This window comes from Micromesistius poutassou (assembly GCF_964030765.1).
Source record: "Micromesistius poutassou genome assembly, chromosome: 7".
Taxonomy (NCBI): domain Eukaryota; kingdom Metazoa; phylum Chordata; class Actinopteri; order Gadiformes; family Gadidae; genus Micromesistius; species Micromesistius poutassou.
In genome coordinates, this window is record NC_140277.1 from 15,390,289 (window position 1) to 15,410,015 (window position 19,727).

A 19,727-nucleotide genomic window follows, 5' to 3' on the forward strand; every position below is an offset into this window, starting at 1 on the left:
CGCGTCGCCCGCACACGAGGACTCACACTATCTCCCCCGTTCTCTACCAGGGGAGAAGGTCATGCCGGATGAAGAATTGACCTGTGATCTGTTTCGTTTCCTGCAGCTGCTCTGTGAAGGACACAACTCAGGTTGTTTATGTTTGTATGTGTGTGTGTGTGTGTATTCCCCTGCATCCATGTATCAATAATTGATTTATAATAACAACACCATATTGTTAATATTTATGTGACACATATAAACTGTTAATATTTAATGTGCTCTGCAAATATTGCCATTGACAGTGTATAAAAATGGATATAAACACATTCAACAGCTAATTCATTTACTGTATCTTAGTATTGCAATGATGAAATATGTTCACAATATTTAGGTATACAGTGTTTAGCATTATATTAGTATTTCAAGGCCTTATGGTATAGTAGAGAGATAGTAGATAGTAGATGCAATCGTCGAAACGTTGCAAAAAGTTTCTTTCACGTTTATTTTCTATATCCCATCTTCCGATTGATTCCAGAATTCCAGAATTACCTAAGGACACAAACCGGCAACAACACCACAGTAAACATCATCATATCCACCGTTGACTACCTGCTGCGGCTACAGGTAAAAGGAACCCCATCTATATACAAAATCCATACAGTATAAAGTTCACCTCAGAATCCATCATTCTGAGGTGAAGTCCACATTACTGCATGTGTTATGTATATTAATCAGGTGCAAGCGTTTGCAGATGTGTGTGTTTTTGTATTGCATTGTATTTGTACTATAGAGACCTGTATATGTCAGTGTCACAGCTTGACAGGGTTTTCATCGAGCCGGTGACGGTGCCTGCACACACATGCACACATTATTTTCTCCCCTTCTGTTCCCACCGCAGGAGTCCATCAGTGATTTCTACTGGTTTTACTCGGGGAAGGCGGTGATTGATAACCACGGACGGCAGAGTTTCTCTAAGGCCATCAGTGCGGCCAAGCAGGTCTTCAATACTCTCACCGAGTACATACAGGTCAGTCGATGGCCACTCCTTCCTCGCATTAGGCCTCCGTCCCCCCCCGGCTTTGGCAACGTGCCCATGTCCCCCTGCCCCGTGCTCCTCACACAGCTCTGCCTCATCATTATTATTATTTATGCAAAGCTGAAGCTATTGCCCATGCCCAAGAGGTAATGTGGCTAATTTGTGCGTTTAACCGCGTCCAGGGTCCGTGCACGGGGAACCAGCAGAGTCTGGCCCACAGCCGCCTGTGGGACGCCGTGGTGGGATTCCTCCACGTCTTCGCTCACATGCAGATGAAGCTCTCGCAGGTTTGCCGCTGTTTATTCTGCCCTTTTTGCTTTCATTCTGGGAACCCGGTCTTTAGTTTACCCGTTGATGTATTTCCTAACAGGCTTAAGGGATTTATTTGAAGTGCTTATTGTGGCGCTTTCTGCAATGGTTATGCATTTTATGTGTGAGTGACAGACGCAGCGTCTGCATTTTATAGTAGGAAATTTGTGTTTGCAGGATTCCAGGCAAATAAATCTGCTGAAGGAGTTGATGGATCTGCAGAAGGACATGGTTGTAATGCTGTTGTCGCTGTTGGAGGGTAGGCTTGTAATGCAATTGTCACCGGGGTTTTGTAGGCTATCACTGTGGATTGATACCTTCATTGTTCTGCTCCCCACACACCAAGGTAACGTGGTGAACGGCACCATCGGGAAGCAGATGGTGGACATGCTGGTGGAGTCCTCCAGCAACGTGGAGATGATCCTCAAGTTCTTCGACATGTTCCTCAAACTCAAAGACCTCACGTCGTCCGACGCCTTCCGGGAGTACGACCCGGAGGCCCAGGGCTACGTGTCCAGGAAGGACTTCCAGAAGGCCATGGAGAGCTGCAAGCGCTTCTCCCCGCCCGAGGCCCACTTCCTGCTGTCCTGCACCGACGCAGACAGCCCCCTGCTGGACTACGAGGGCTTCGTGGACCGCTTCCACGAGCCCGCCACGGACATCGGCTTCAGCCTGGCCGTGCTCCTCACCAACCTGTCGGAGCACATGCCCAACGACTCCCGCCTCGGCACCTTCCTGGAGCTGGCCAAGTGCATCCTGACCTACTTCCGGCCGTACCTCGGGCGCATCGAGATCCTGGGCAGCGGGAAGCGCATAGAGCGGGTCTACTTTGAGATCAGCGGGTCGAGCCGCACGCAGTGGGACAAGCCCCAGGTGAAGGAGTCCAAGAGGCAGTTCATCTTCGACGTGGTGAACGAGGGCGGGGAGAAGGAGAAGATGGAGATGTTTGTCAACTTCTGCGAGGACACCATCTTCGAGATGCAGCTGGCGTCTCAGATATCGGACTCTGGCTTTGCCGGGCAGAAAAGTGCGGGGAGCGATTTGGAGGATGAGGAGGAAAATGTTAACAGCAACAACAACAGCAACGGGAAAGAGCCCGGCGCAAAGCCTGGCTCGACGCATGAAAACGCGTCAGGCACGCCGTCGCCTGCTCTCTCCCTCCGCAACGCGAGGAAGCACATCAAGCAGACGACGGCGAGGGACCTCCTGGTGGCGCCCGTGTGGCTGGTCCGGTGGGTCCTCCTGGGGGCGGCGGCGCTGGGCTGGGCCGCGGCGCGCGCCGTCCTCTACGCGCTGTATGTGGCCTTCATCGACGGGGGCATGATCGAGGCCCTCCAGAAGACAGGGGTGCTGGACGCGCTGGGCAGCATCCCAGAGCCCACGCTGGACCGGGTCGCGGAGGCGTCGGTCCCGCTCCCGCTCCGGGAGCGGCGGCCCGTCTCCACCCAGATAGAGGGGTGGGAGCTGGGGGCCGGGGCTGGGGCTGGGGCCGGGGCGGCGGGGGTGGGGGGGGGCATGGCCCCGACAGCGTCCCCTCGAGAGGTGGACCGCCTCTCGGCGATATTTGGTATGCGCCTGACGAAGGAAGACGGGCAGTATCGATTCCACGCGGACGACCCCACCGCGAGTCTGACCGACCTCTACCGCGCGCCCGCCGCTGGACAGAGCGCCCCGGGTCACTCTGACCCCGGGGAGCATCAGGTGAAGACCCTGCCGGTGTGACCTGTGTCTGTTAGCAGCGTGTCCGCTTTTTTAATGCAGTATGTCAAGGGCTTCACTCGCCGAGCAAGGTTATAAGTGGTATATGCGCTTGTTCTTTTTCTTCATTTTTTTTGTTGATAAGGTAATACCTAATTTACTTTCATGGTTTGGAAAGTGTGAAGTTTCCATCCCTGCAAAACGCCGCGGAGCTTTTGTTCCGTTTTGTATTTTCTATTAATTCATCTTCAAGACCAATTTCTGAAAGCATTGTATTTCTGTTGCCTTCAGGCCCCGGCTGGTATCGGGAGGGGGGAAGATGAGAGAGTGTCTGAGTCAGAGAAGAAAATGTGAGTGCCTTGCATACTCAGTTTAATGACCTTTACTCAAAGCTTCTGATCTCCTCAGGACTGACTCAGATACTGCTGTCTTCAACACATCTATATTTCTCCCCAGTGGAGTCACTGCTGTCCAATTTATATCGTAGACAAAAGTGTTTTCTGCTTCGTATTCAAACAAAGTTAAACCGACTTGTGCAGCTTGTTCACGTGTGTTAATCGTTTCATTTAGAATAAGAACTTTTGGGCACTACCACTTAAACAATATAGTTTTTTTTAAATAAAACCTTTAAGTAATATACCTGCAAAATATACCTTTGCAGTTGTTTTATATAAACTAAAACTACAACCTTGAATTTCTTGTAGGCACACCATTGTGTGACAGCCTCACGTACGTTGCTTTGCATAAAGAATCTGCTCGGTCTTGTATATGAAAGAAAATAGCTTCTGTTGCCGTCCACGTTCAGCCAGATAAGCTCACATTAAGTCGGCATTTGCAGGATCTCTGAATGCGATTGTTTGTCTCAATACCTCTTCTGAATTGCTATTGTCACGATGACGTATCGTGTTGTGTTTGAACTTTGAACAGAGGAGACGTGCCTGCGAAGACAGAGGGCAAGGAGGAGACCAGGGGGGGGAAGTGGAAAACCAAGAGGTGCTCCAGCCAGTGTGAGGAGCCGGACGCCCAGCAGTCTGCACTGTGGGGGCTGATGGGCAGCTATCAGAAGAAGCTGCTGGTAACACACGCACACACGCACGCACGCACGCACGCACACAGGCACGCACGCACGCACGCACGCACGCACGCATGCACACAGGGGCACAAATGCACACTAAAAACACAAACCTATGCACACACATAAGCACTCACACACAAACACACCTGCTTTCTGAAAACTGCTTTCTGTCTTGTTTCCTTGTACTTGCAGAATTGCTTTGCGAGGAATTTCTACAACATGAGATTGCTGTCTCTCTTCGTGGCCTTCGCTATCAACTTCATCCTCCTCTTCTACAAGGTGCTTGTGTTTGGTATTGCCAGGAGATCATTTATAATTTACCGGCATTGAATTCCTCATCCTCATCATCATCCTCATCCTCATCCACTTATCCGGGGTCGGGTCGCGGGGGCAGCAGCTCAAGCAGGAGGCCCCAGGCTCTGACGGGGGGATCCCGAGGCGTTCCCAGGCCAGTGTTGAGATATAATCTCTCCACCTAGTCCTGGGTCTTCCCCGGGGTCTCCTCCCCACTGGTCGTGCCTGGAACATCTCCCAAGGGAGGCGTCCAGTGGGCATAACTTACCAGATGAACCCCCTCAACTGACTCCTTTCTAAGCAGAGGAGCAGCGGCTCTAATCCGAGTTCCTCCCGGGAACATTGAATTCCCTTCTTTGTTTATACCCTAGTATAAAATGAGTATTTTGACATTTTAAGCCAGAAACAGAACACTATTTATATTCAAATGTAAAGCGAAGATACACCTTTTGTTACCTTTTGTTTTTTCGAAATGGACAAAATGTAAAGTTCTTAACAGAAAAGTCCCCATAAAATGTTATCTGTGGCGTTACACACAAAGGCTTGACTTGTTACCTTTCTAGCATCCTTGGAATCACAACCTCTCAAGAGCTGTTGTTATTTATTTATTCCTTTTCTTCTTTCCACAACCTTTAATATTCTTTATATGATTCTTTCTTTCGTTCCACTTTCCTCCCATCTTTCAATGTGTCCATCTTCCTTCCTTCCGTTCTACATTTTTCTTTCCTCCGTCTGTCTGCCCCTCCTTTTCCTCCATCTTTCAATCTGTTCATCTTCCTTCCTTTCATTCTATCCTTCCTTCCTCAATTTGTATTTCTCTTCTCTTTTCCCAATCCTTCTTTCTCTTCCCGTCTTCCCGTCTTCCTATGTATCCCTTCATTTCCGTCTCATCTCCCTTTTCCCCATTCCCCAGGTGTCCCCTTTCATGGCGGAGGAGGTGCAGAACAGCGCAGAGGCGGAGGCGGCGGCAGAGGTGGCGGCGGCGGAGGCCTGGTCCCAGCCCGAGGGGGGGGCTCAGGACGCCGGCGAGGGGAGAGGCAGTGACAGTGACGGGGGCTTCTTCGTCCTGGAGGAAAGCAGCGGCTACATGAAGCCCTCGCTGCGCCTCCTGGCCGTGACGCACACCCTCTTCTCCTTCTGTTGCATCATCGGCTACTACTGCCTCAAGGTAAAGCGCCGGATCCGGGGAAAAGGCGCTCTCTCCTCTGGGGAGTCCGCCGTCAGATCGCTGCGGAGCGGTGGTGGCAGCACGATGCCGCCGACAGAGGGGATTGGGAAAGTTGTAAACAAGTGTTCTGTATGTAAATGCGTACACAGTCTGATAAACAATCGAGCGAAGTAAGGGAGGAATGTTTATATCGAAATTTAATTGTTTTGTCATTTTCAAGGGGATTGTTTGTTTGTGTGTGTGTGTGTGTGTGTGTGTGTGTGTGTGTGTGTGTGTGTGTGTGTGCGCGCGCGCACGTGTGTCTGTGTGTGTGTGTGTGTACGCGTGCAATAGGCTGTGAAAATGAGCAGAATTCAATAGTCCCGGAGAGCTGGGTTCATTACAGTGCGATCCATTGGCAGGTGCCACTGGTGATCTTTAAGCGGGAGAAGGAAATCGCTCGGCGGCTGGAGTTTGACGGCGTGTACGTGACCGACCAGCCCCCGGACGACGACATCAAAGGCCAGTGGGACCGAATGGCCATCAACACACGGTACATACGTGCGATAACGCCAGTGCTACACGCGCCACCATAGGTTGCTTCTGTGGAGCTCCTTTAGACAAGGATGCAGGGTGGTAGGGTTGGCAATGAACATAAAATTATACATGACAACGGCGCTCCATGTTGCCATGCGGGAGAGCTCTCCCTGAGTGTGTGGGTTGATGGCTGCTTTAACCTGTGCACACTGATTACTCAACGTGCGCCAATGCTGTGCAGCCTCGCCTGGCCCCAGAGTCAAATCAGACTCGGCAAGGAGAGGCTGCTTCAACCAGCCATCATTAAACACACACTCCAACAGTATGATCATGGGATCTATAGAAAACTGGATGATTAGGAAACATATTCATGCAAACAACATGTCTTACCCTGTGTAGTTTACTCCCTGATGTCGCATTCATTCCTTGTTTCTTTCTGCTGTTCTCCAGGTCGTTTCCCAACAATTACTGGGATAAATTTGTCAAGAGGAAGGTAATGTCTGCCGGATATTTACGTTAAAGCGTTAAAGCGTTAAAGCGTTAAAGCAGATTTAATGCTGTGAAGCTTGGACATGGTCACACCTACTGTATATAACGTACCCCGTCTGTGTGTGTATGGATGCATCCCATCATGGGGCCATTCAACTGAGTGACAACCTATTAAGAACGTAACCGGGATTTAATGAAGCGTTTAATGGCAGATGTAATCATCATTTCCCCAGCCTTCGACTAACGCTTTGGCTGTCCCCAGAGATGAAGCGTGAAGCCCAAATGTCTCCTACCCCTTCAGCGGGAAAGATTATGTAAAGCAGGGAGTTGGTTCTCCCTGGCAAAATACACTCATTTATTCTACTTTATTCACACATGGGGAGATGGGCAAAGTGTAATCGTTATAAAAATGTTTGACCTATAAAACTGCCACTTACCTTTTTTTTGAACAACGTGAGACCATCGGTAGATATTCCAATTGAAACATAATTCCTCCATTACAATCTCACAAACACTAAGTTTTAGTGGACTGAGCCCTCATTTCCAACACTCCAACACTTCCAACTATAAGCCAGTTGGACTTCAATTCTGACTTTATGTTTGAATAGTGTGTACATAAAAATAGTGCCCTGTCAACTATTACAAGTCTTTTATCCATCTCGCTACACCCCTTCTATTGCTGATGACAGCTACATATTTAAATAACGCCGAGCCTCTGTCAAAGAAGTGATTTAATTCCCAGTAGTCGTGGCGCCGTTACAATGAGAAGCTGTACAATCAAGCAGTCTGTCAAGCTGTCACTCCGGGCCCCAGGACCTCCCTTCCTCTTCGGGCAGCGCTTACACACTTTAAACTGAGGGCACTTCTTCGTGTCTCTCCCCCACCCGTCCTCAGGTGATGGATAAGTACGGGGAGCTGTACGGCAGCGAGCGGATCGGTGAGCTGCTGGGTTTGGACCGGGCTGCGCTGGACTTCAGCTCCCAGGGTGTGGAGGCCAGGAGACCCAGGAGGGACACAGCCTGGAGCTCTCTGTGAGTCCACCGGGGAGGGATTAAGGCCATCTTTCAAACACGCCTCCAACAAACCTGGCACCCAAACGTTTCATCCTTCATACGGTCTTTTGTTCAGGAATAAAGGTGCTATGGGTAAGATTGGAGAGTCGCAAAGAGAGAGCAGAGAAGAGCAGAAGCGTGCAACTACAACAACTCCAAATGACTTCTCCTACTCCTGCTCCCTCTGGTCCCAACATTTTTTTTCCACCATGGAGAAGTGTTGCATTCACGCACCTGTGATTGACAGGCAAGACGGGACTCCTTGAACCTACTCAGGGAAGAGATGCCCTGATTGGTCAGAAAGGAGCTGGGGTGGTTTAAAAAGTAAATTGCCTCAAGACAGAGCCAGGCGCAGTCAACTCGAGACTTCTACTCTCATGGTGCATGTCAGTCAGCCTCTGGAAACCATCCTGATATCAACGCTCGTGTTTTGCAATTAATATCAGTCGGGCTTGGACGGGCAGCAATTGATTTCCAGATATGGTCGCAGCTTTACTTTTACTGTTCATAAACATATTCTAATCAGAGAAGGGCATGCCGGGCAGGTGTGGGTTTATCTTTTAAAACCGTTATTTGGTCGAGTTTGGATACAAACTGTTTTGATTGCTGCACTTCCCTTGGGCGTCGCCATTCTTTTTTATTAAGTTGGCAGTCCTTGGTTCTCCTCATTTGCATGAACTGAAACTCCCCCCCCCCCCCCCCCCCCCCCCGAGCACCGATTCGTCCCAGCATTTCAAAAATTTTTGGAAAAGGCTTTCAATGGGATCGAGTCCAGACTGAGCTGCAGGGAGAAACAGAACTTAAACCTGATGCTACAATGCACCAACTTAAGCTGATGGATGGCTATGCCATTTCAAACAAATAACACAGCAACACTTTACATTAAGTGTACATAAATTCACATTTGCAATAATAAGCGACAACTAAAAGCTAATTAACAGGTAACTAATCTGTCTAGTAATCATTTACTTATGGTTCTCACTTTCACTAAAGTATTCATCTATACATTATTTATTACGGTTAGGGTTAACCCGAACTCTAGACTATAGATGAATGCTTATCACTGCATTAACAAATGTTACTATCTAAACTAAAAGTGTAAAAAAGTGTTTCCGATTGCACTTATAATGATTACACTCCTATTATACCAATAATAGCTCCTAAATATTCCCTACAGCTCCTTCAGAAGAGGAACCCAACCTGATTGATACCATATTGGTGTCTAAATGATTTTATGACACTGCAAGGAAAAGCTCAACCAATCCATGGTTTTCCCCTATGCCCGTCACGACTTCTGCCTTGCACTTGTACGTCTGTCGCCCTCCTGTCCCTCCCCATGCCTGCATGGCTCCCCCGACCCCACCCTGTTGTTGCGTCAGCCGTGAACCTAATACGCCACGTGCAGATCAGCAGATGGCCATCGCAGGGAGCAATTTGCAATCACGGTAGTAATAAGGTATTCTCTCAGCAGACTGTAATAAAACCGTGTCTGCACAAAGCCAATTACCCATCGGTCGGCGAAAGGGGAAACTCATAGGACTAGAAACGGGGAAACTGATTAGGATGATGTGTCCCCTGTCGGCCCTTGCTTTGGAGAGCAGCGCGAGGGAGAGAGAGAGACACAGAGAGAGAGAGAAAGAGAGAGAGACACAGAGAAAGTGTGAGCCCCCTACTGAGCATTAATTGGACGGGCTGTTCTGTTTTCCGGATCCTGATGGATTCCAATGTATTGAAGCACTTTAGGGACGCCATGCTAGTCACTTTGTGCTATGAGGGGGACACCACAACCTTATTCTGAACCTGTGTAGAAGGCAATGTTCTTTTGTTTTTGTATGTGTGTGTGGGTGTGCGTGCGTTTTGATTTGCACATGTGATGAGTACTTGAGCTATTGTCAGTGGAGGGTATGTCTCGGAACGCTGTGTCTCTGAAAGGAGAGATGGTACAGGACATGTTGGATATGAGACCAGCCTGTGAAATCACAGCATCGATGGCCCGGTTTGACTGCCGCGGGCGTCGAGACATGACTTCCCCTGAGCATGGCTCTACTTGTGTTTCAGATGCTACTCCGTTGACCTCAAGTACCAGGTCTGGAAACTGGGCGTGGTGTTCACTGATAACGTAAGTCGACCAGAGAGACGCATCCTTTAAAGGGATAGTTCAGGATTTTGGACATCGGGTCTCATTTCCAAGGGAGCCAGTGTGTTATTTATCATTGGAGACCGTCGTCAACACTTTTCATTCAGTCCTTCTAGTTGCAGAAATCGCAGGTGCTAGGCTAGCGCAAGTCGAGGGGAACTGCTAGCCTGCCAATAAAAAGTTTTACCCACTCCAAAGTACACACGATGCAAACCAATTATAATGCCCGACTATCGATGTAAATGTCTGTGTTGATAGAATAATATTAGAAATAAAACTATCCTTGTATCGCAATGATCACATTACATTTTGGGGGACTTCTTTCTCAGCAGCGGCGGAATTTCACTTTGATCTGGTGTAGCAACCAATTCACTACAGCAGAAGGTAAACAGAGAAGCGCACTCCAGGTAATATCAGTCCGCCGCTGCCGTAGCTTGCTTCCAACTACAGGGATTATAAACTAAATGCAATGCGATGCAAGGGTAATTTTATTTCTAACACTATTCTATCAACACAGACATTTACATTGATAGTCGGGCATTTTAATTGGTTTGCCTCGGGAGTGGGTAAAACAGTTTTTAATGGCAGGCTAGCAGTTCCCCTCGACTTGCGCTAGCCTAGCACCAGCGATTTCTGCAACTAGAAGGACTGAATGAAAAGTGTTGAAAACAGTCTCCAATGATAAATAACACACTGGCTCAGTTGGAAATGAGATCCGATGCCCAAAATCCTGAACTATCCCTTTAAGTGTGTACTATAAGCTTGCTTTTTGCTTGTATAGATGATTACCATCAGTGTGCGAAATACTGGGGGGTCCGGGGGGGCTGGGTTGCTAGTTTGCACCCGGTGCAAAGCTGATTTTCCCCCGCAGCAACCAGGCGCCACTACACTTGCGCCTGGAGAGGCATGTCGGCGATAAGCAGGGGCGTGTTCCGGCGCAAATGATACATAAAAAATGCGGCAATGCAATTGCACCACTGACCGAAAAATACCTGGTCTATAGCGGATAGCGCAGTTGTTGTTGCTATTTTGACGTGCCATGGAAAGGTCGGAACTACAACATAGCCTACGCTTACACACACGTAGGCTATACACAGCACAAACATGCAAACTATTAACCTGATTCAAATATTATGATGTCAAAGATTATTCATGCGTGTGAAACTGCATAGAAATAGTGTGGATTGTGGAAACATTTTTTTCCATAGGGCTGGGCACACAAATGAACTATAGTAGGCTATGCCATGCGTTAAAATAATAATAATAACAACAATACATTCGAGCAAAGTATATTCCAGGCTTCCAAAACAAAATCTAGTTTTAGGGTAAATTATTGGTTAAATGATTTGGGAAAGAACAGCTGATACAGCGGTAAGTTGTACTTTTAAATCAATGCATAATAGCAACAGCGCCATAGAACCGCCCACAAAGTACTTTGACTTTGCGCCTTGACGTCTGCGTTTTAGACCGTCTAGGGGGCCTGAAAGACGTAAATGTTGAGGAATCACACAAAAAATGCAAGCGGAATAGCAAGCGAAAGCTAAACCAGAGTGTTTCACTCACACACTTTGAAAATGGAAATGGAAAACTTTTGGAAATGAACGTGGTTAAAATTATCTATGATAATACTGGGGTCGACTCATGTAGCCCCATTATCGCACACGGCCACTTTGAAGGTTTTTTTGTCGCGCCGGTGAGTGTTCCATGCTGAAATGGACACATACATGTACTACAGTGTTTTATATTGATAAGTAAGGTGTACAGCGCCCATTTTTGGCATACTTGTCGCTTGAATACCTTTCTTGTATGAGAACCTTTATCCTTTCTTTTATCTGTTGCTGGTTGGTCGCAATCGTATGATAAACTAGAAATTGTGCAATAATAGGGGCCGTGCGATAATAGGCGTTAAGTATGCTATAGGCCTACTGCATGAGAAAATTTAGATTGATATTGCGCAACAATCGGGAGATGGGGACCCCCCCATCAGCACACTGATTACCATATTTATCCTTTCAAATTATGACTCAAATATGATCATATTTTCCATTTTGGTATTTTCTGTTTTGTTTGATTAATTTCAACACAGTAATCTGTGTGTTTCTGTGTGTGTGTGTGTGTGTGTGTGTGTGTGTGTGTGTGTGTGTGTGTGTATATGCACGCCTGTGTGTGTATATGTGTTTTTGTGTTTGTGTATATATGCATGCCTGTGTGTGTTTGTGTTTGTATTTGTGTGTTTGTGTATATATGCACGCCTGTGTGTGTTTGTGTGTGTGTGTGTGTGTGTGTGTGTGTGTGTGTGTGTTTGTGTGTGTGTCAATGTGTGTAGTCCTTCCTATACCTCACCTGGTACATGGTCATGTCAGCCCTGGGCCACTACAACAACTTCTTCTTCGCCGTTCACCTCCTGGACATCGCCATGGGCTTCAAGACCCTGCGCACCATCCTATCCTCGGTCACGCACAACGGCAAGCAGGTGTGTGTGTGTGTGTGTGTGCTCACACACAGCAGACATGGGGCACTACTTCGATCCCCGAGAAAAGGATTTGTCACAGTGTCTCAGCTCAAGCCACAAACCTCCCAAGTTAATGGAATAAAGTTAAAGGAATGTTCTAATTATAGATTAAATATGCATCGTCCCGACAACAGGATGTAACAGAATACGCCTGCACATAAAGTAGAAGTATAAATAACTGCATCTCAGCACGGGGCTCTGAGGTACAGAGTGCGTGTCAGCACAATGTCACCACATCCTCGGGAGCCTGCCTGCGTGATTGGCAGTAGCCGTGATTGTGTGCACGCGTCCTTTACCTTTTGAAGTCAAACTTGTGTGTGTGTGTGTGTGTGTGGGGGGGGGGGGGGGGGGTGTTAGCCAATTTGATAAGGCCACGCCCGCCAAGTCTTGAGCTGTGGCTGCTGCCAGCTCGGACATGATGGCCCGTAACCTTCGTGAAGACGGAGGGCTGGGTGGTTAAGGTCTACGGTCGCGCTGAAAGGGTGAATGTGACTCTTCTGTCCCCTGCCTGCCACTTTTTAATCTCTCTGTAGCTCTCACTCTCTCCACCTGGAGAATGGCACACTATGAGGGGGTATTACGGTACGGGGATTTTTTTCAGTATATTTAGATTTGAGCTTAAGGGATTTCTGTTATTATCAAATCTGTCTTCAAGCCCATCTGTACCTGTGTGTGTGTGTGTGTGTGTGTGCGCACTTATTTGAGTGTGTGCCACCCCGTGATTCACGTGTGCTGTTATGTCGATGTGGGTGTGTGAGTGTGCGCGTGTGCGTGCGTGTGCATGTGTGTGTGTGTGCGCGTGTGTGTGTGTGTGTGTGTGTGTGTGTGTGTGTGTGTGTGCTCCAGCTGGCTCTGACGGTGGGCCTGCTGGCGGTGGTGGTGTATCTGTACACCGTGGTCGCCTTCAACTTCTTCCGGAAGTTCTACAACAAGGGCGAGGACGGCGGCACCCGGGACATGAAGTGCAACGACATGCTCACCGTGAGTACGCAGCGTCAACGTGCACACACACACACACACACACACACACACACACACACACACACACACACACAACGGCTCTGTCTCTCGCTCGTTCTCTCTCTCTTGGGGGGGCGAACAAGCAAAAGCCCCGCTCCTCTTTCTTCACCGTGACGTAACGTTTCCCTTCGTTTCCCATCACTCCTCTTCAGCATCTCCATCAATCAGCATCTGTGTGAAACAAACTGAGACAGAGACCTACAAGCTCAGCAACACCCAACGCACACCCAACGCACACGTTTGATGATGGCTTTGTGTCGGGGACCGGTACAAACTCCCACATTGTGTCACGTCTGTTCCCGTTGCGGCGCCCGTTTGCTCCGGGCTCCAATGCCACAACCCCCCCGTCCCCCTCATGGTGACGTTACAGGACTCTGTCAAGAGATCCCCCGTGGTGAAGGTTAACGACAGGCCCCGCCCCATCCCACACCCCCCCCCCCCCCAGGTAGATCTTAAGCGTGACGGACACATGCTCCTCCAGCGTCTTTTGTTTGGAGCCAGAGATACGCTGACAACATCAACAATATGCCACCTGGCCTGTTCTGATGCACCTCCCCCCCCCCACTGTCATTCAGACCACCAGGGGGACAGGGAGAGAAAGCATTTGACTCTCTCTCCCCCCCCCTCCCTCCCTCCCTCCCTACCATCCTCTGCCTGCTGTGGTGGAGGCAAACATGTCATTGTTAAGGCTCGACTTCATGCCAGGAAACAGTTGGCATTTATCTGTGTGTTCGACTGGAGAAATAGAAAAAAAAACTGATTGCGGTAACGAACGGCCGAATCTGGCCTCTGAGATAACCAACGCACAACGTTAATACAGACTCGTACTTTGTTATGTAAGTTTCTATGTGAGTCGGTTCTCTGAAGCAAAACCACCATTGCAATGCAACCGTTTTGCAGTGTTGTAATGTAACGAAGTACAAATACTTTGTTACTGTACTTAAGTACAATTTTCACATATCTGTACTTTACTTCGTTATTTATATTTCTGACAACTTTCACTTTTACTCCACTACATTTCCTAAATAAAATGTGTACTTTTACTCCGATACATTTCTCCTAACCATCTTCGAAGTTTCGAAGTTTGAGTTGGTGACGTAATGTCCGTTTGTTGTCATGTCAACCGCCAAGCGCGAAGAAGAAGAAGTCCCGCTTGTCCGGGCATGTCACATTATTGATGCCATCATGGAAGCACCTGCTGCAGGCTCTGCTGCTAACGTTACCACTCCCGTAGCAGATGACGAGCATCTCGACTACAGTGGCGAACTCGGTGAACTCTGTGGTGGTGACGAAGATAACGTTAAACACCCGTGGCCGTATTTGCAAGAAATATTTTAACCCGTATATAACCCTCTAACTCACTTTTTTTTTTAAAATACCTTTACTTTTAATACTTAAGTACATTTTATATCAGACAATTACTTTTGATACTTAAGTACACTAAATGTCAGGTACTTTAAGACTTTTACTCAAGTAATATTTTAAAAGGTGACTTTAACTTCTACCAAAGTCATTTACTGGTAAGATACTTGTACTTTTACTCAAGTATCGCTTTCAAGTACTTTATACAAGACTGCCGTTTTGGATGAAAATGCGCACTGTGTCTGATAATGATGACTAGTACATGCTGCACGTGAACCTCCTGAGATGGCGCAGTTTGATTGGTTCGCTGTCTCGGGATGATCGGGCAATATCCCGAGTTTGAGATCTCAATCTCGGGATATTGCCCGATATCCAGAGTTTGAGATCTCAATCTCGGGATATTGCCGTGACGGTCGTCTCTTTAAACCGCTAGTAAAAAGAAATAAATCCCGGCACAAAGTGTTATCTTGTTTATTTTGGGAGTGTTCACGTGTAGTAAATACTAAAACAATTATGAAAAAAGCCTTGAGCGTTGACTTCTGAGGCGGCGGCGGTGCTGCGGTGCTGCCTTGCAGTGCTACATGTTCCACATGTACGTGGGGGTCCGCGCCGGGGGGGGCATCGGCGACGAGATCGACGACCCGGCCGGCGACGAGTTTGAGATGGAGCGCGTCGTCTTCGACATCACCTTCTTCTTCTTCGTCATAGTCATCCTCCTGGCCATCATCCAGGGTGAGTCCGGCCCCAACTCTCTCTGTCTCTCTCTGTCTCTGTTTGCCTCGGTCTCGATCTCTGTCTGTCTCCATCTGTCTCTGTCTGTCTGTCTCCATCTGTCTCTGTCTGTCTGTCTCCATCTGTCTCTGTCTCTGTCTCTGTCTGTCTCCATCTGTCTCTGTCTCTGTCTCTGTCTGTCTCTCTCTGTCTCTGTCTCTCTGTCTCTGTTTGCCTCGGTCTCTCTCTGTCTGTCTGTCTCCATCTGTCTCTATCTGTCTCTCTCTGTCTCTGTCTGTCTCTCTCTGTCTCTGTCTGTCTCTGTCTGTCTGTCTCCATCTGTCTCTGTGTCTGTCTGTCTGTCTGTCTCTGTCTGTCTCTCTCTGTCTCTGTCTCTCTGTCTCTGTTTGCCTCAGTCTCTCTCTGTCTGTCTCCATCTGTCTCTCTCTGTCTCTGTCTCTGTCTGTCTCTGTCTCTGTCTGTCTGTTTGTTTTTCTGTCTCTCTCTGTCTCTGTCTGTTTATGTCTCTGTCTCTGTCCGTCTCGGTCTCTGTCTTTTTCTGTCTCTGTCTCTGTCTATCTGTCTCTGTCTGTTTCTGTCTCTGTCCGTCTCTGTCTCTGTCTACATCTGTCTCGTCCCTTTCTGTCTTTGTCGCTCTGTCTCTCTCTCGTATTCCCCTTAAACCTCTGTTCAGCCACAATAAGCTCCATGAATCTTTCATGTGAACGGGTAGAGGGAGAGAGGTAGAGAGCTAGGGATCTAGGTAACAAGCACAGAAGAACGAAAGAATGGAAAAAGTCCCACTTTACACACACACACACCCACACATATGCATACATTATGTAAACACACACACGTAAACAATGCTTCCAATCTGTCCATGCTCCACTGCAGGTTTGATCATTGATGCCTTTGGGGAGCTGCGCGACCAGCAGGAGCAAGTGAAAGAGGATATGGAGGTGAGAGGATTTCACTTATTTAGCATATTCACATACCGTATACACAAACGTATATACAGTATATGTTGGATCTTTCCTTAAACCGTACACTGAGACAACCCAATCTGCCACAACCATGCCGTCCCTCGTGCCTTGTTTGACCATGTCTTCTCCATCTAGAAGGGCAGATTGCCACGATAAGATAAGAGACATGTATTGTATGTTGAGGGGTACCTTTCTTCTCACCTATGAGTACAACCTATGGCAGCACATTTCTATAGGCACCTTAATGTTACATTTACATTTAGGGCCTTTGGCAGACGCTTTACTCCAAATCGACTTACAACAGTTAATACCCACCGACGGCCGGAGTCAACCATGCAAGGTGACAGCACAGCTTGTCAGGAGCAGTCAGGGTTAAGTGTCTCTCTCAGGGACACATCGACACTAGGAGGAGCCGGGGATCGAACTAGCAACCTTCCGGTTAGGAGTCAACCTGCTCTACCTCCTGAGCTAAGCCGACCCTAATGTTAGGATTTTTTTTTTTGACTCATATTCCACCTTTTGCCCCAAACCTCACACGCCAGACAGCATCCTTTGTCATGCAGCTGGCATTAAAGGGATCAATGTGTTTTCTGTGTGATGTGCTACAGGCGAGGGTAGTAATCATGCACGGTAAACTGAGAACTGACCGAGAACACGAACTCTCTGGAGACGTCTGGGAGGCTATTCCTGATTGAATACACCACAGCTCTATAAATGCCAGGCACTCCTTAGTACAATTCAAGGTAGTTCCCACACTACATGATGTTCAGTATATGTTTGGTTCAGATGTAACTGAGCCATGTAGGATTTGATGGGGCTAGGTTTCGCCATTTCCTGAATCGATTCGAACCCCGCGTTGACGATTCAATACGATTTCCGATTCCATTCCAGTTAATATCAATTGATAGTGGTTGTCGGCTAGGGATATTTCAGTTCCAATACCAATATTGTTTTTTTGTATGTAAGAGATTCTCAGAGAGCTGTAAATTGTACAAGAACCCCCCCTCACAGTGACCCCCAAAGCAGTTACACGAATGTACTTTTTATTTACCATGAACACCACACTGTGATCAATACAACATAGTGCGAGTTGTGCCCAAAGGCTGGCCACGTGAGACTAAGGGCTCACGCGGACCAGATCAGACCAGCCAGTGCGTCCGTTCATTTGAATGGGGGGGGGGGGGGGGGGGGGTAGTGCGTTTAAGCTTCAACTTTTGGAGAAACGCAACCCGACGTGATGCTGCGATGGCCTCGTTAGCCGGGGATCAGAGTGGAAGACGCCCACGGGATGAAGCATGAACTGAGAGGTTCCAGACTAATGGTCTGGCGATGCCGCGAGACGGCTGTGTTTGATCACCACCTGAAACAGATTCCACTCCCGCTGTTTAGATTTGGTTTTTGCAACTAGTATGTCCTGGATGTTCTTAGAACCAAAAACCTTCTCTCGGGTAAATGTGTTGCACGCATTGAGTCCGATTATTTAGTGTAGTTAAGCGACCATGTGGGTTTATTTACTGCGTAAACAGGCAGCAGCCATGCTGTGGAACACGAGTGCTCCCAAAATCGTTACGCACGCGATTAGGGAATCCACAGATATTTGTTCATGCCGCATGCATAAACAGTTTCTCTGCTCACTGATTCATTATGAAGGCAATCATCTTTGTTCCGACTCTGCACGGCCGTCGCCAGAGCTTGATGCGTCGTACACGGCTGATTCCCATGCCTTCTGAAGTTGTTCGGTTCGGTTCGGTTTGTTGACAGGTGGGATGAATGGGCTGTTAGATGGGAGGTATTTCATGAAGTCAGCGAACCTGCCATGCAGCGTTAATAGCGTTGGATCATTCTGGCATAATAAACCGGGAATGTTATCTTTTTTGTTGTGTTGTTGTTGTTGTTGTGTTGTTGATTGTTCAAAGGACCGACTGAATTGATATTTGGAGAACTCGTCTCCCCGCTGAACCAATATATCAAAACCAATCAGGAATATTTCTGATTTATTTTATTCTGGATTTCTGTCACAAAAATTAACCCGAAGCATGTGTTCTCTCTCTTTTTCTGCAGACCAAATGTTTTATATGCGGAATAGGAAATGAATACTTTGATACGGTCCCTCACGGCTTTGAAACACACACACTACAGGAGCACAACCTGGCCAACTATCTGTGAGTCTGTGGACACGCAATTCACCTGGTGCAAGATTTGACCTGTTGAACTCATTGCCTGCTTATTTTCACGACCATAACATCAGAAGATGGGATAATACTTTGTAGATACTTGAATCGGAAAAGATTTTCTAATATTGTGACACTGTAAATCCTAATTTACAATGGAAGGAATTTAACAAATTTAACGAATATCTTTCTTTTACTTCAGATTTTTCATGATGTATCTCATTAACAAAGACGAAACCGAGCACACTGGACAGGTACGAACACCGGCGTCACTTATGTAGCACGAATACTGGTGGCCATGAGTATTGATTACGGAATATGAATGGTTTTTATAATGACTGCCTTTATCAGGAATCTTACGTGTGGAAGATGTACCAGGAGCGCTGCTGGGAATTCTTCCCTGTGGGCGACTGTTTCCGTAAGCAATACGAGGATCAGCTGGGATGAGAAGCGGAGAGATCCTACCCACCCCCTACCCCCCCTACCCCCCCACGGCAATGTCATCACATCTGACCTTGGTGGGCTCCATGAAGCACTCACTCAAGCACTCACTCAAGCACACTATATATCGTGTTTTGCACATGGCCTTCTTATGATAATCGTTTTGGAAAAGATGACCACTTTACTACCGGTTATTCTTCAGCAATAAAATATGTTTCAATTTGAAAGCCCAATTGACTCCTGCTACGTGTGCTTCTGCCTTCCTCTGCCTCTCTTCTGCGCAGCCTTCAGCCATCCTTTATTCATTTCATCTCACGACTCATCATTTGTGCATCCTCATCTCTTTTTCTCCTCCCTCCGGAATGTTTCTCCTCCCTCTCCTCTCTCTTCCTCCCTCTCTTCCTCCCCCTCTCTCTCTTCCATCCTCTCTTTCTTTCTCCCGCTCTCTCTTCCTCCCTCTCTTTCTCCCTCTCTCTCTTCCTCTCCCTCTCTCTCTTCCTCCCCCTCTCTCTTTCCTCTCTCTCTTCCTCTCCCTCTCTTTCTCCCTCTCTCTCTTCCTCTCCCTCTTCCTCCCTCTCTCTCTTCCTCCCCCTCTCTCTCTTCCCTCTCTCTCTTCCTCTCCCTCTCTCTCTTCTCTCTCTCTCAACTTCCCTCTCTCTCATCCTCCCTCTCTCTCCTCCCCCCTCTCTTCCTCCCTCTCTCTCTTCCTCTCCCTCTCTCTTCCTCCCCCTCTCTCTCTTCCCTCTCTCTCATCCTCCCTCTCCTCCCCCC

At 47.8% G+C, this 19,727-nt stretch overlaps 1 protein-coding gene across 1 annotated transcript in view; it reads left to right on the plus strand.

Annotated features, from left to right (window-relative positions):
- Positions 1 to 18,962, plus strand: part of ryr2b (ryanodine receptor 2b (cardiac)) — a gene marked incomplete at both ends in the record, with an annotated part of 75,945 nt that extends 56,983 nt beyond the window's left edge. Inside the window, 21 exons of the mRNA XM_084470221.1 lie at positions 51 to 131; positions 518 to 606; positions 881 to 1,009; positions 1,201 to 1,305; positions 1,505 to 1,586; positions 1,674 to 3,043; positions 3,317 to 3,375; positions 3,953 to 4,100; positions 4,293 to 4,379; positions 5,308 to 5,562; positions 5,964 to 6,094; positions 6,529 to 6,571; positions 7,462 to 7,598; positions 9,678 to 9,738; positions 12,083 to 12,229; positions 13,115 to 13,249; positions 15,226 to 15,382; positions 16,256 to 16,320; positions 18,406 to 18,506; positions 18,718 to 18,769; positions 18,867 to 18,962. Of these exons, the coding sequence (XP_084326347.1) occupies positions 51 to 131; positions 518 to 606; positions 881 to 1,009; positions 1,201 to 1,305; positions 1,505 to 1,586; positions 1,674 to 3,043; positions 3,317 to 3,375; positions 3,953 to 4,100; positions 4,293 to 4,379; positions 5,308 to 5,562; positions 5,964 to 6,094; positions 6,529 to 6,571; positions 7,462 to 7,598; positions 9,678 to 9,738; positions 12,083 to 12,229; positions 13,115 to 13,249; positions 15,226 to 15,382; positions 16,256 to 16,320; positions 18,406 to 18,506; positions 18,718 to 18,769; positions 18,867 to 18,962 (3,530 nt within the window). The remainder of the gene's footprint in view (positions 1 to 50; positions 132 to 517; positions 607 to 880; positions 1,010 to 1,200; positions 1,306 to 1,504; positions 1,587 to 1,673; positions 3,044 to 3,316; positions 3,376 to 3,952; positions 4,101 to 4,292; positions 4,380 to 5,307; positions 5,563 to 5,963; positions 6,095 to 6,528; positions 6,572 to 7,461; positions 7,599 to 9,677; positions 9,739 to 12,082; positions 12,230 to 13,114; positions 13,250 to 15,225; positions 15,383 to 16,255; positions 16,321 to 18,405; positions 18,507 to 18,717; positions 18,770 to 18,866) is intronic.
- Between the last annotated feature and the right edge of the window lie 765 nt (positions 18,963 to 19,727).